At 54.2% G+C, this 13,157-nt stretch overlaps 1 protein-coding gene across 2 annotated transcripts; it reads right to left on the bottom strand.

The window, feature by feature from the left end:
* Nucleotides 1-573: 573 nt before the first annotated feature.
* Nucleotides 574-13,118, bottom strand: LOC130513662 (phospholipid phosphatase-related protein type 4). 2 transcript variants are annotated; one of them, XR_008946795.1, is made up of 8 exons: nucleotides 12,983-13,118; nucleotides 6,702-6,887; nucleotides 6,461-6,590; nucleotides 6,168-6,363; nucleotides 5,586-5,643; nucleotides 5,304-5,477; nucleotides 2,295-4,679; nucleotides 574-2,151 (listed from the first exon to the last, which is right to left on the bottom strand). XR_008946795.1 is itself a non-coding variant. In XM_057012570.1 (7 exons), the coding sequence occupies exons 1-7, from the start codon at nucleotides 13,070-13,072 to the stop codon at nucleotides 3,042-3,044; spliced, it is 2,472 nt and encodes an 823-aa protein (XP_056868550.1). In that variant the 5' UTR covers nucleotides 13,073-13,118; the 3' UTR covers nucleotides 574-3,041. The 2 variants fall into 2 exon arrangements, 1 of the variants encoding a protein (XP_056868550.1); XM_057012570.1 differs by having other exon boundaries at nucleotides 574-4,679.
* Between the last annotated feature and the right edge of the window lie 39 nt (nucleotides 13,119-13,157).

The following is a 13,157-nucleotide window of genomic DNA, read 5'->3' as shown; positions in this document are numbered from 1 at the left end:
TGACCCTGGGCCTAATGTTGGCCCAGCCCTGACCTGACCCTGGGCCTAATGTTGGCCCAGCCCTGACCTGACCCAGACCCTAACGTTGGCCCAGCCCTGACCTGACCTAGACCCTAACGTTGGCCCAGCCCTGACCTGACCCAGACCCTAACGTTGGCCCAGCCCTGACCTGACCTAGACCCTAATGTTGGCCAGCCCTGACCTGACCTGGGCCTAATGTTGGCCAGCCCTGACCTGACCCAGACCCTAATGTTAGCCCAGCCCCTGACATAGACCCTAACGTTGGCCTAGCCCTGACCTGACCCAGACCCTAACGTTGGCCCAGCCCTGACCTGACCCTGGGCCTAATGTTGGCCAGCCCTGACCTGACCCAGACCCTAACATTGGCCCAGCCCTGACCTGACCCAGACCCTAACGTTGGCCCAGCCCTGACCTGGCTCCTGGCCTGACCCCTGACCTTGGCCCTGGCAGACACGATCTTGGCCGGGTCAACATGCTGATCCTGTCCAGCAGAACCACCCAGAACTTTCTGCATATATCAAACACAAATCAAACAGTTCCAGCAGTCTGACGCTGGTTTCAAAATAAAAGCACATTTTTATTTTCCATAGATGTTTGCATTCCAAACAATGAATACGTTTCTTGGTCATTTTTTCTTGTTTTTCTAAATTTTTTCTACGTATTCATCTAATTCTTTAGATTTCTTTAATTTTAGAAAAGTACAGCACACAACATCACACATTCACGATATTTAACACATTAATAATATTTCTCAGCAAAATAGTTCCTAATAAAAATAAACCACATTTGTTCATTTCCAGTTTCTCGTGAGCTGATTGGAAAAGATGAAACTCACATTATTGATGATTCATTCCTGTTTAGGATGAACTATTAGAACATTTAGAAGGTTTAAGCCACAAAAAACATCATTCATCAAATATTACAAAGTGTAAAAGAGGAGCCAAAGTTCTTATTGCAGTGATGAACAATATCAGAATAAATAGAATAATCTACCTGGATCAAATCCTAAAAGGGTTGGGCTTTGGCTGTTTGGCATCTTTCTGAAAAGAATCCAGCCTGGTAATCAGGAGTGCAAGCTAATTAGTACCAAGCTAACGATTGTCATCAAACTCACAGGAAACACCGTCACTGACCAGCCTTTCAAAATAAAACCCCACTAATATAACAATAGAAAAGTGACCATGCAACTCTTATCAGGTTATGGAATAAATAGCGTGATGTCATCTCTCTATACAAACACCAAAAATACATCAACTTTCAAATGTGACCTTTGGCATTTTTTTTAAATCTTAAAATGCTGGATGTTGGTGTTAAAGTGTTAATATACAGGCTCGTTAACCACGATACATGAATGAGATGTGCAACAGCAGAAACACGGTGAAGAAAAGAAGTTGGAACTTTCTCACAGGAACACGTTTCTGTCCTGGAGGAGAAGAGAGCAACAAGGAGTCGAGTCTTTATCCATTAATCACCCTCTGGAGGTGGCTGCTGCCAATTAGGCTGACTAAGGTCATCGTCAGGAGCTCTGGGGTCTGAGGGTATCATCAGCTGCTCCTGGGCTGCTCCTCAGCTGCTCCTCAGCTGCTCCTGGGCTGCTCCTGGGCTGCTCCTCAGCTGCTCCTGGGCTGCTCCTCAGCTGCTCCTGGGCTGTTCCTCAGCTGCTCCTCAGCTGCTCCTGGGCTGCTCCTCAGCTGCTCCTGAGCTGCTCCTGGGCTGCTCCTGGGCTGCTCCTCAGCTGCTCCTCAGCTGCTCCTGGGCTGTTCCTCAGCTGCTCCTCAGCTGCTCCTGGGCTGCTCCTGGGCTGCTCCTCAGCTGCTCCTCAGCTGCTCCTCAGCTGCTCCTGGGCTGCTCCTCAGCTGCTCCTGGGCTGTTCCTCAGCTGCTCCTCAGCTGCTCCTCAGCTGTTCCTGGGCTGTTCCTGGGCTGCTCCTCAGCTGCTCCTCAGCTGTTCCTCAGCTGTTCTGGGCTGCTCCTCAGCTGCTCCTGGGCTGCTCCTCAGCTGCTCCTGGGCTGCTCCTCAGCTGTTCCTCAGCTGTTCCTGGGCTGCTCCTCGGCTGCTCCTCAGCTGCTCCTCAGCTGCTCCTCAGCTGTTCCTGGGCTGCTCCTCAGCTGCTCCTGGGCTGTTCTTCAGCTGCTCCTCAGCTGTTCCTGGGCTGCTCCTCAGCTGTTCCTCAGCTGCTCCTCGGCTGTTCCTCAGCTGTTCCTGGGCTGCTCCTCAGCTGTTCCTGGGCTGCTCCTCAGCTGTTCCTGGGCTGTTCTTCAGCGGTTCTTCACCTGTTCCTGGGCTGTTCCTCGGCTTCTGCTCTGCTAAGATTTGGTTAAAACGTTTGCTGGCTTGTTTGTGCTGCAGAAGGGAAGAGCTCCGAACCCCCTGTTGGTTTGTTGGTGCTGCTGCTCCAGGCTGAGGTATTAACGAAGGATCAACCCCTACTAAGAAAGTCGAGCAGATCAGTGATATGTTCTTCAGCAGCAGAGAGAAGACGAGTCAAACTGGCATAAAGTGCAAGGATGGTCAGATGGTGGTATAAAAGGTGGAGCTGGGACTGTTGTGCTGTGATATGTGACTGGCTGAAGGAGTCCAGGATCTACAGATGTGGTCCCAGTTGACAGCTACCGTAAACCTTCAGTTTCGGCAGAGTTCACGTCTTTGCTACAGAAGGAAAGTTAAGCACACTTGTGGTCTGAAGGAACTCTGTTCCACCTCTGGCCTCTGTACAGTCAGAGCAAAACAGGCTGCACATCTGGAACTGGGCCCAAAGTCTTCAGCTGGACTTGGTGTAGCACCGTTTTCTTGACATCGGGGGGACGTAAAGGCGGCTCTGACCGCCTTACTCAAACGTGCGATATGGTGGGACGAGGCTGCTGGTGGGGGTGTTGCGGTTCGACCAGCAGGACCAGAACAACCGTGCACACTGGTGGTTTTGTGTCCAGACAGAACGTTTTCATGCTTCATAAGGTGACGATGGTACCTACAGTGGTCGGAGGTTCTCGTGTATCTACATCTTCTCGGGTGCCTCCACATCAGTCTTTGAAAACTGGAGGAACTGGTGTTCCTTTGTAGGAGATATTGCGGTTTGTTTGGGGACTATTGGCTCTCTCTGGAACCAGGATGACATTATTGGCCTTTTTCTGCAGCATGGAGTCACAGCTGGAGGCCACTGAAGGGCTCTCGGAGGCCGTGTCTCCTCCTCCTCCACACACAGAGCTGCCGCCGTCCCCCGGAGTGACCCTTATGGTGGAGAGGCTCTGCTGGTGACGTCCCTGCTCGGACAGGCCGGTGCTCTGGGTGTGAACGGTAGTCACGGTGGGGATGCTAATGGTGGCAGCGCTAACGTGGTTGCCATGTTTCCTGTCAACAGAGTTCTCACTTACAGAATCGGAGCTCTCCGAGTCTCTGCTTAAATCATTGAGCTCAAAAGACTGCTTCAAACACCCCCCTCCTGCCCCTGAACCGGCCTTGGTTCCTCGAGACGCTGTAGCCACGCTAACCCCGGTGCCATGATCCAGGGAGCGCCATCTCCAGGATCCAGTGGCGTCCGAGGGCGGAGCGGGAAACACGGGCTTGTTGTGCTCAGGATGAGCGTCCACTCTGACGATGGCGCCGGTGCTGCCTGACAGACTGACGGTACTGCCCACCGAGCTGAGCCCCTGGGTGCTCATGGGGTCTGGATGACTTTGAGCCGTGTAGTGAGCGGCGCCCTGGCAGCCCACAGAGGTGTTGCAGTTAATGCTGCTCTCATCGAGGCTCTTGGAGTGGGTCTGGAGGAGACCCTGTTGCTTGGCCAGAGAAATCATCTGCATGAGCCGTGGTTGAGGGTTCTGGCCGTGATCGTTGGTCCTGCAGGTTAGGACCTTCTCCGCTGCACCCTGCCAGTTAAGCTGTGCCGCACTACCCTCCTTCCCTTCCGCATCCAACCTCGGGGAGGCGCTGTTGTTACTCTCATGAGCTTCCTCTGGTATGTGAACCAGCTGCGAAGAACCGGGTCTCGACTGCATCAGTATCCGTGCTCCTCCTGTGATTCCACTGCAGTTGCTCGGCAGGGTGGTGCTGGCCCCAGTGCTCAGTTTGGACATGTATGCGTTGTGGTCAAAGCCCCCTGCTGAGGGCTCCGCACTGGACCGCAGCTCCATACTGCCATGGTGGTGAGGCTGGTGGGAGGACTGGCCAGATGAAGAGTCCGCCGAGGAGGAGAAGAAGTCTGGGACCTGCAGGGAGCAGTTGTGGTTGTTCTTGCTTTTCCACTGAGACAGAAGCTGTTTTGAACGGCTGGAGTCCATCGAGGCCCGATGGAGAGTGGCAGCATGGCATCTCGCTGCTTCCTCGTACGCTGCCATGGCCTGGGGGGTGTGCACCCGGGGGAGAGTGTGGCTAAAAGTGAGGCTAGCATCCTTGTTGTGAGCGCCGCGGGGTGAGATCACCTGGATGTCTGAAGTGGGGTGCTTCACGTTGTTGATGGCCCTCTGCTGTGGGTGAAGGAGTCCCTCGGAGCGGGCGATGGGCACGGGGGCCTCCCCAGCCAGAGAGGCCTTGAGCTTCAGGTGGTGAAGTATGGCCTCCTGGCTTATGTGGGGCAAGGAACAAGGGGGGTAGTGTAGCACAGCTGGCAGATTCCCGCTGGCCTCCTCGCTCGGCCGGAAATTTCCAACCGCATACAAACCCTAGAAAGAGAAGAGTTCTGGCGTTTCTACAGGTTCCAGTTCGATCTGTGTGTTCGAGCTGTTCCAAACATTGACTCTGTGACACCCATCAGTGCTAGCAAGTGGTGTATTAGCACCAAGCTATTGGGGTCATTTTGATATTTGCTTGTGCTCCCCCCGCTGTCCGTCTGCCTCTCTCTCTGAATGACTACCATGCTCCATGTCAGGGGTCACCAATACAGTGCCCAGGGGGCACCAAGTGGCCCGGGGGCACCAAGTGGCCTGCAATGACCACATGAGTCGCCCGACTCAGTCGCCAGATTTTGAGCAGAATTGCAGTCGATTTGTTCAGTTAAGATTTATTCAATATGAAAGTTAATTTTTTTAAATGTTGCATAAGTAAAACATGGTTCAACATAGTTTATGTTACCCACTCTAAATTATTGATACACACACACACACACACAATTTGTTATTTTAGAGTGTGTCGAGCGGTAGCCCTTCACGCGACTCGGTACCCCTGACGTGGCTCTTGCTTTCAGACCGGCTGGTGACCCCTGGTCTATGTGAGCCCATATGGGCGACACCACGGAGGGGTTCCACTGGAGGAACCCTGAACCACAACAGTGAAGGTTGAAGTGCTACCAGGTAGAGGGCCACGGCGCTGCCCAGCAGGAAGCCCGAGTAGACGTCGATGGCGTGGTTCTTGTACTGAATGATCCGGGTCAAGCCACAGATGATGGCGCTGATGGTGTAGGTGAAGACCAGCAGGGGCTTGAGCAGCTTGGACGAGTCCGTCAGGGTGCTGTTGAAGTACATCTGAGGACACACAACACTTCAGGCATGACTTTCATCCACTGTACTTCCCTCTAGGAACACAGTCCAGGAGCTGGACGGACTCAGGACGCGGAGTGTGGCGGTACTCACGGAGACGTAGACAGCAGCAAAGGAAGCCAGAGTGGCGTGTTGGGACGGGAAGGACTTCCTGCAAGAGACGGCAGAGGGAGTCGCACAAATGAGTCGCACAAATGAGTCGCACAAAGAAGACCGACAGAAGAGCTGCCGGCCCCAGGGGATGGAGCCAGGTCCCGTGATCCGAGGCCCCGAGGAGACACACACACACACAGACACATATAGAGTATGAACACACAAACCATATGACTCATACGCACATAGAGTTTGACACACTTGCACGCACGCACGCGCACACACACACACACACACGCGCGCGCGCAGCAGCCTTTTTGCTCTGCTGCATAATGAAAGAGAACCTCTGGCCCACTTTCTCCTCACTGCACTCAAACACCACCCTGACCTACTTCTGACTCCTCTCCAACCACGGCTGCGTTCCTTGTCCTCCTGACTCTGCAGGCGTGAGAGTGCACGTGCTTTGTTGCAGCGCGTGCGTGTGTGTGTGTGTGTGCGTGCGTGCAGGGTCCTCTGTTCTCACACTGACCACCACATCACCCTAAAGAAGCCAAGGACAGAGGAAGAGCGCAGAGGTCCCACCTGCCCTGGCTGATGGCAGCCTGGTCTGCCCCGGTGCAGATGTCCTCCATGACGTAGGGGTTCTGCTCACAGCTGGTGCTCAGGCTGGTGTAGTTGGGTTTGCACACGCTCAGGAAGTACGGCGTGGGGTTGCCAGTCATCAGCTGGAGGATGTTGGTGATGAGGGCCGTAGCGCAGAGGCCGAAGGCGTGGACTCCTGAGGAGGGAACGGGGGACATTGGCTCAAGGCCTCTGGAACCTCACACCTCCACACGGACGTGCACGGATACAAACTCTAACATGCACGTGCGTACCGATGAAGCGGACGGCTCTGCGGATGAAGGAGTTGAAGTTGCATCCAGCAGCATTGATGTTGGCCTCGGCAGCGGCGCCGCGGTTCCTCCGGGACTGACAGCAGAAGACGACGGCTTCTCCCACCATGATCTGTGACGACAGCAAACCGCATCAGACCGGTCGGACGGTCGGCCGGTGGATCAGAGACAGCAGCAGAGAGTCGGGTAACGCTGCATCTGCCCCTGAGCAGTTGCATCTTACTGAAATGGCAGGGGCAGCGAAGGCGAGGCTGAGCAACATCAGCAGAGGGACCACCTCGTGGGTGGGATCGATGTAAGGGAGACTCAGGCTGCGGTCGCGGCAGCTGAAGCCCACCGTCACCGGCTTGAACAGGTCCGTCCACTCCAGGAAGTACAGGCTGACGGCTGAAGAGATGAGGATCGGCATCTGTCCGTGGGGAGAGCAGAAGGAAGGGGAAGATCAACCAGGAGACGGAGCCCAACAGAGATGCTGACAGAGGTGGTTTCTCCACTTCAGTCCCAGCAGCAGCTCCTCTCCAGCGTTTATGGCCTCTTTATCTGCTCTCGCTGGGATGGAATCAGAAGATCCAGCTGACCGAGCTGCTGAGCCTCCACCATGTGGATTCACATCTGAATCAGCACTTCTGGTGAAGGTGACGGCACCAGATCAGCCCAGAAGATCTGGAGCTCTGCCCTCACACAGCTGCCAGAACCAGAACCTTTAACAGGTCGGGGCCGAACCTTTACTACCAGGAACTGCTGTGGAGCCGTGATATCACGAGGTTAATGCTCCCAGCTGTTCTTTAGCATCACCGTAGCGATGCTTCTCTAGGCTGCTGGGATCCAGAAACATGGTCATGTGACAGGTTTCTGTATCCTGATTGGTTGGGGGCTGCAGGTCTTCTCTCCTCCTCCCCTGTTTCCATCTCTTTCTCTTTTCAGCACTGCTCTCCTTTCATCTCCCCTCATTATGTAGGTCAGCATTACCACCTTCTTGGGTATTTTTGCTTTTCTTTCTCCCTCGTTCTTCTTCTCTCTGGGTTTATCCACTAGTATTATATATATATTATAGTATTATATATATATATTATATTATACTGGTATAGCCCAGAGTAGAAGGATGAGATCTTCTCTCAATGCTTAATCAGTCATGGACATTTTCTATTCTTTGATGCAGATTTCAATTCATCTGGAGTGAAGATGGAGACAGAGCCTGAGGGGGATGGAGAGACCATGATAGAGGAGAGGGGGATGGAGAGACCATGGTGGAGGAGAGGTGGATGGAGAGAACATGGTGGAGGAGAGGGGGATGGAGAGACCATGGTAGAGGAGAGGTGGATGGAGAAACCATGATAGAGGAGAGGGGGATGGAGAGACCATGATAGAGGAGAGGGGGATGGAGAGACCATGGTGGAGGAGAGGGGGATGGAGAGACCGTGATAGAGGAGAGGGGGATGGAGAGACCATGGTGGAGGAGAGGGGGATGGAGAGACCATGGTAGAGGAGAGGTGGATGGAGAAACCATGATAGAAGAGAGGGGGATGGAGAGACCAGGAGAGAGGAGAGGTGGATGGAGAGACCATGGTGGAGGAGAGGTGGATGGAGACCATGATAGAGGAGAGGGAGATGGAGAGACCATGGTAGAGGAGAGGTGGATGGAGAGAACATGGTAGAGAAGAGGTGGATGGAGAGACCAGAGAGAGGAGAGTGGATGGAGAGACCATGGTAGAGGAGAGGTGGATGGAGAGACCATGATAGAGGAGAGGGGGATGGAGAGACCAGGAGAGAGGAGAGGTGGATGGAGAGACCAGGAGAGAGGAGAGGGGGATGGAGAGACCATGATAGAGGAGAGGTGGATGGAGAGACCGTGGTAGAGGAGAGGGGGATGGAGAGACCGTGGTAGAGGAGAGGGGGATGGAGAGACCATGGTAGAGGAGAGGGGGATGGAGAGACCATGGTGGAGGAGAGGGGGATGGAGAGACCAGGAGAGAGGAGAGGGGGATGGAGAGACCAGGAGAGAGGAGAGGGGGATGGAGAGACCAGGAGAGAGGAGAGGTGGATGGAAAGACCATGGTAGAGGAGAGGTGGATGGAGAGACCATGATAGAGGAGAGGTGGATGGAGAGACCATGATAGAGGAGAGGTGGATGGAGAGACCAGGAGAGAGGAGAGGTGGATGGAGAGACCAGGAGAGAGGAGAGGTGGATGGAGAGACCATGGTGGAGGAGAGGGGATGGAGAGACCATGGTGGAGGAGAGGGGGATGGAGAGACCATGGTAGAGGAGAGGGGGATGGAGAGACCATGGTGAGGAGAGGGGGATGGAGAGATCGTGGTAGAGAGGAGAGGTGGATGGAGAGACCATGGTGGAGGAGAGGGGGATGGAGAGACCATGGTGGAGTGAGGGGGGTGGAGAGATCGTGGTAGAGGAAAGGGGGATGGAGAGACCATGATAGAGGAGAGGTGGATGGAGAGACCAGGAGAGAGGAGAGGTGGATGGAGAGACCATGGTGGAGGAGAGGGGGATGGAGAGACCATGGTGGAGGAGAGGGGGATGGAGAATCGTGGTAGAGGAGGGGGATGGAGAGACCAGGAGAGAGGAGAGGTGGATGGAGAGACCGTGGTAGAGGAGAGGTGGATGGAGAAACCATGATAGAGGAGAGGGGGATGGAGTGACCAGGAGAGAGGAGGTGGATGGAGAGACCATGATAGAGGAGAGGGGGATGAGAGACCGTGGTAGAGGAGAGGTGGATGGAGAGAACGTAGTAGAGAAGAGTGGATGGAGAGACCAGAGAGAGGAGAGGTGGATGGAGAGACCGTGGTAGAGGAGAGGGGGATGGAGAGACCGTGGTAGAGGAGAGGGGGATGGAGAGACCGTGGTAGAGGAGAGGGGGATGGAGAGACCATGGTGGAGGAGAGGGGGATGGAGAGACCATGGTGGAGGAGAGGGGGATGGAGAAACCATGATAGAGGAGAGGTGGATGGAGAGACCGTGATCCCAACTGTGGTCCTTACTGTGGTCCCTACTGTGGTCCTTACTGTGGCCCCTACTGTGGTCCCTACTGTGGTCCTTACTGTGGTCCTTACTGTGGTCCTTACTGTGGTCCCTACTGTGGTCCCTACTGTGGCCCCTACTGTGGTCCTTACTGTGGCCCCTACTGTGGTCCTTACTGTGGTCCTTACTGTGGTCTTACTGTGGTCCCTACTGTGGTCCCTACTGTGGTCCTTACTGTGTTCCCTACTGTGTTACCTACTGTGGTCCATACTGTGGTCCCTACTGTGGGCCTTACTGTGGTCCCTACTGTGGTCCCTACTGTGGTCCTTACTGTGGTCCCTACTGTGGTCCCTACTGTGGTCCTTACTGTGGTCCCTACTGTGGTCCCTACTGTGGTCCTTACTGTGTTCCCTACTGTGGTCCTTACTGTGTTCCCTACTGTGGTCCCTACTGTGTCCTTACTGTGGTCCCTACTGTGGTCCTTACTGTGGTCCTTACTGTGGTCCCTACTGTGGTCCCTACTGTGGTCCTTACTGTGTTCCCTACTGTGTTCCCTACTGTGTTCCCTACTGTGGTCCCTACTGTTCCCTACTGTGTTCCCTACTGTGGTCCCTACTGTGGTCCCTACTGTTCCCTACTGTCCCTACTGTGGTCCCTACTGTTCCCTACTGTGTTCCCTACTGTGGTCCCTACTGTGGTCCCTACTGTGGTCCCTACTGTGCTCCCTACTGTTCCCTTCTGTGTTCCCTACTGTGGTCCCTACTGTGGTCCCTACTGTGTTCCCCACTGTGGTCCCCGCTGTGTTCCCTACTGTGGTCCCTACTGTGGTCCCTACTGTGGTCCCTACTGTGGTCCTTACTGTGGTCCTAACTGTGGTCCCTACTGTGTTCCCTACTGTGGTCCCTACTGTGGTCCCTACTGTGGTCCCTACTGTGGTCCCTACTGTGGTCCGTACTGTGGTCCCTACTGTGTTCCCTACTGTTCCCTACTGTGGTCCCTACTGTGGTCCCTACTGTGGTCCTTACTGTGGTCCCTACTGTGGTCCCTACTGTGGTCCCTACTGTGGTCCCTACTGTGGTCCGTACTGTGGTCCCTACTGTGGTCCCTACTGTGGTCCCTACTGTGGTCCCTACTGTGGTCCCTACTGTTCCCTACTGTGGTCCTTACTGTGTTCCCTACTGTGGTCCCTACTGTGGTCCTTACTGTGGTCCTAACTGTGTTCCCTACTGTGGTCCCTACTGTGGTCCCTACTGTGGTCCCTACTGTGGTCCTACTGTGGTCCTAACTGTGGTCCGTACTGTGGTCCGTACTGTGGTCCCTACTGTGGTCCCTACTGTGGTCCCTACTGTGTTCCCTACTGTGGTCCTACTGTGGTCCCTACTGTGGTCCCTACTGTGTTCCCTACTGTGGTCCCTACTGTGGTCCCTACTGTGGTCCCTACTGTGGTCCCAACTGCGGTCCCTACTGTGTTCCCTACTGTGGTCCTACTGTGGTCCTAACTGTGGTCCCTACTGTGGTCCCTACTGTGTTCCTTACTGTGTTCCCTACTGTGGTCCCTACTGTGGTCCCTACTGTGGTCCCTACTGTGGTCCTTACTGTGTTCCCTACTGTGTTCCCTACTGTGTTCCCTACTGTGGTCCCTACTGTGGTCCGTACTGTGGTCCGTACTGTGGTCCCTACTGTGGTCCCTACTGTGGTCCTAACTGTGGTCCCTACTGTGGTCCCTACTGTGGTCCTTACTGTGGTCCCTACTGTGGTCCCTACTGTGGTCCCTACTGTGTTCCCTACTGTGGTCCCTACTGTGGTCCCTACTGTGGTCCCTACTGTGGTCCGTACTGTGGTCCCTACTGTGGTCCCTACTGTGGTCCCTACTGTTCCCTACTGTGGTCCTTACTGTGTTCCCTACTGTGGTCCCTACTGTGGTCCTTACTGTGGTCCTACTGTGTTCCCCACTGTGGTCCCTACTGTGTTCCCTACTGTTCCCTACTGTGGTCCCTACTGTGGTCCCTACTGTGGTCCCTACTGTGGTCCTAACTGTGGTCCGTACTGTGGTCCGTACTGTGGTCCCTACTGTGGTCCCTACTGTGGTCCCTACTGTGTTCCCTACTGTGGTCCTACTGTGGTCCCTACTGTGGTCCCTACTGTGTTCCCTACTGTGTTCCCTACTGTGTTCCCTACTGTGGTCCCTACTGTGTTCCCTACTGTGGTCCCTACTGTGGTCCTAACTGCGGTCCCTACTGTGTTCCCTACTGTGGTCCTACTGTGGTCCTAACTGTGGTCCCTACTGTGGTCCCTACTGTGTTCCTTACTGTGTTCCCTACTGTGTTCCCTACTGTGGTCCCTACTGTGTCCCTACTGTGGTCCCTACTGTGGTCCTTACTGTGTTCCCTACTGTGTTCCCTACTGTGGTCCCTACTGTGGTCCGTACTGTTGGTCCCTACTGTGGTCCGTACTGTGGTCCCTACTGTGGTCCTACTGTGGTCCTAACTGTGTGGTCCCTACTGTGGTCCGTACTGTGGTCCCTACTGTGGTCCTACTGTGGTCCTTACTGTGGTCCCTACTGTGGTCCTACTGTGGTCCTAACTGTGGTCCCTACTGTGGTCCTACTGTGTTCCCTACTGTGGTTCCCTACTGTGGTCCGTACTGTGGTCCTTACTGTGGTCCCTACTGTGGTCCTACTGTGGTCCTAACTGTGGTCCCTACTGTGTTCCCTACTGTGGTCCTACTGTGGTCCCTACTGTGGTCCCTACTGTGGTCCCTACTGAGTGCCACAAGCACCTTTGAACTGAATTATGTGCATTATTCCTCAGCTAGCTCTGGTTGTTATGCGGCCGTTTCTATGGTTACACGTTAATAATTCGATTCTTTTAAACAGGTCAGCTCCACTTTGGGTGGTTTCCCTCCTGTTTGACTTTAGAAGATGCGTCCGATTCAGTTCTGCTCTCATCCTGAATGAGTCAGAAACATTTCAATCATTTTGGACACATGTCCACAGAAAGAGCTCCATTTCTCTCCTGTTGTCCACCTTCAGGACTGAGCTGAGGACATGGACACAAGAGCCACACAGGACTGAGACGTTGTCCTGAGTCTCGAAGAAATGCCCACAATCCCAAATGCTGGTGCTGCTGGAAACTGTTGCCCTAGCAGTTCCTTCAAAATAAAAGCGTCGGTCCATGTTTGACCGAGGGTGTTGGGATGGAGCCGATCGAAGGGCCCCTCCTCAACAGAGTCAAGAGGTTCCAGACAAAATAGAAATCACCATTGATCAGAGTGCAGCAAGAATAAAATGTGTTCATGCAGCTTCTGTTTGATCTGGGAATTATTTCATGATGAAATACAACGAACTCAATGGATATTTTTGTCATAATAATAATAATAATCATCATAATAATTCAGGAAGTGACACCAGCCGGACCCAGGCGTCTCAGACATGCCGCTGTCAGGAAATGGGCGCATGCCTGCATTGTTCTCGTGGCCCACAGAGGCATTCATGCATGTGCAGCAGCTCTGGAGAAACATCTGGAACTGACCTCCACAAAATAGAAGCAGGGCAGCAGGCTGACGCTGTCTTTGGTCCTGTCCCTGGCAGCCATGATCAGGCCTCCAGGTAGCCCCCCCATCCAGCAGGTGTCGAGGCGCGGTGTCCGGGCGAGATTAGGAACTCTCCATGAGAGCCTGTGTGGATCCAGCGCGGCGGAACCGGAC

This window comes from Takifugu flavidus, chromosome 17, assembly GCF_003711565.1.
Source record: "Takifugu flavidus isolate HTHZ2018 chromosome 17, ASM371156v2, whole genome shotgun sequence".
NCBI classification, from domain to species: Eukaryota; Metazoa; Chordata; class Actinopteri; order Tetraodontiformes; family Tetraodontidae; genus Takifugu; species Takifugu flavidus.
The sequence above is the reverse complement of the archived record's forward strand: the minus strand, read 5'-3'. Positions and strand labels throughout refer to the sequence as shown.

Bases quoted from the DNA above. Each gene is read 5' to 3' on its own strand.
- LOC130513662 (XM_057012570.1), bottom strand. From the start codon at position 13,072: ATGGGGGGGCTACCTGGAGGCCTGATCATGGCTGCCAGGGACAGGACC. The intron at 6,364-6,460 runs GTACGCACGTGC...TTCCCTCCTCAG, and splicing joins CAGAGCCGTCCGCTTCATCG to GAGTCCACGCCTTCGGCCTC. The intron at 5,644-6,167 runs GTGGGACCTCTG...CGTCTCTTGCAG, and splicing joins GCTGCCATCAGCCAGGGCAG to GAAGTCCTTCCCGTCCCAAC.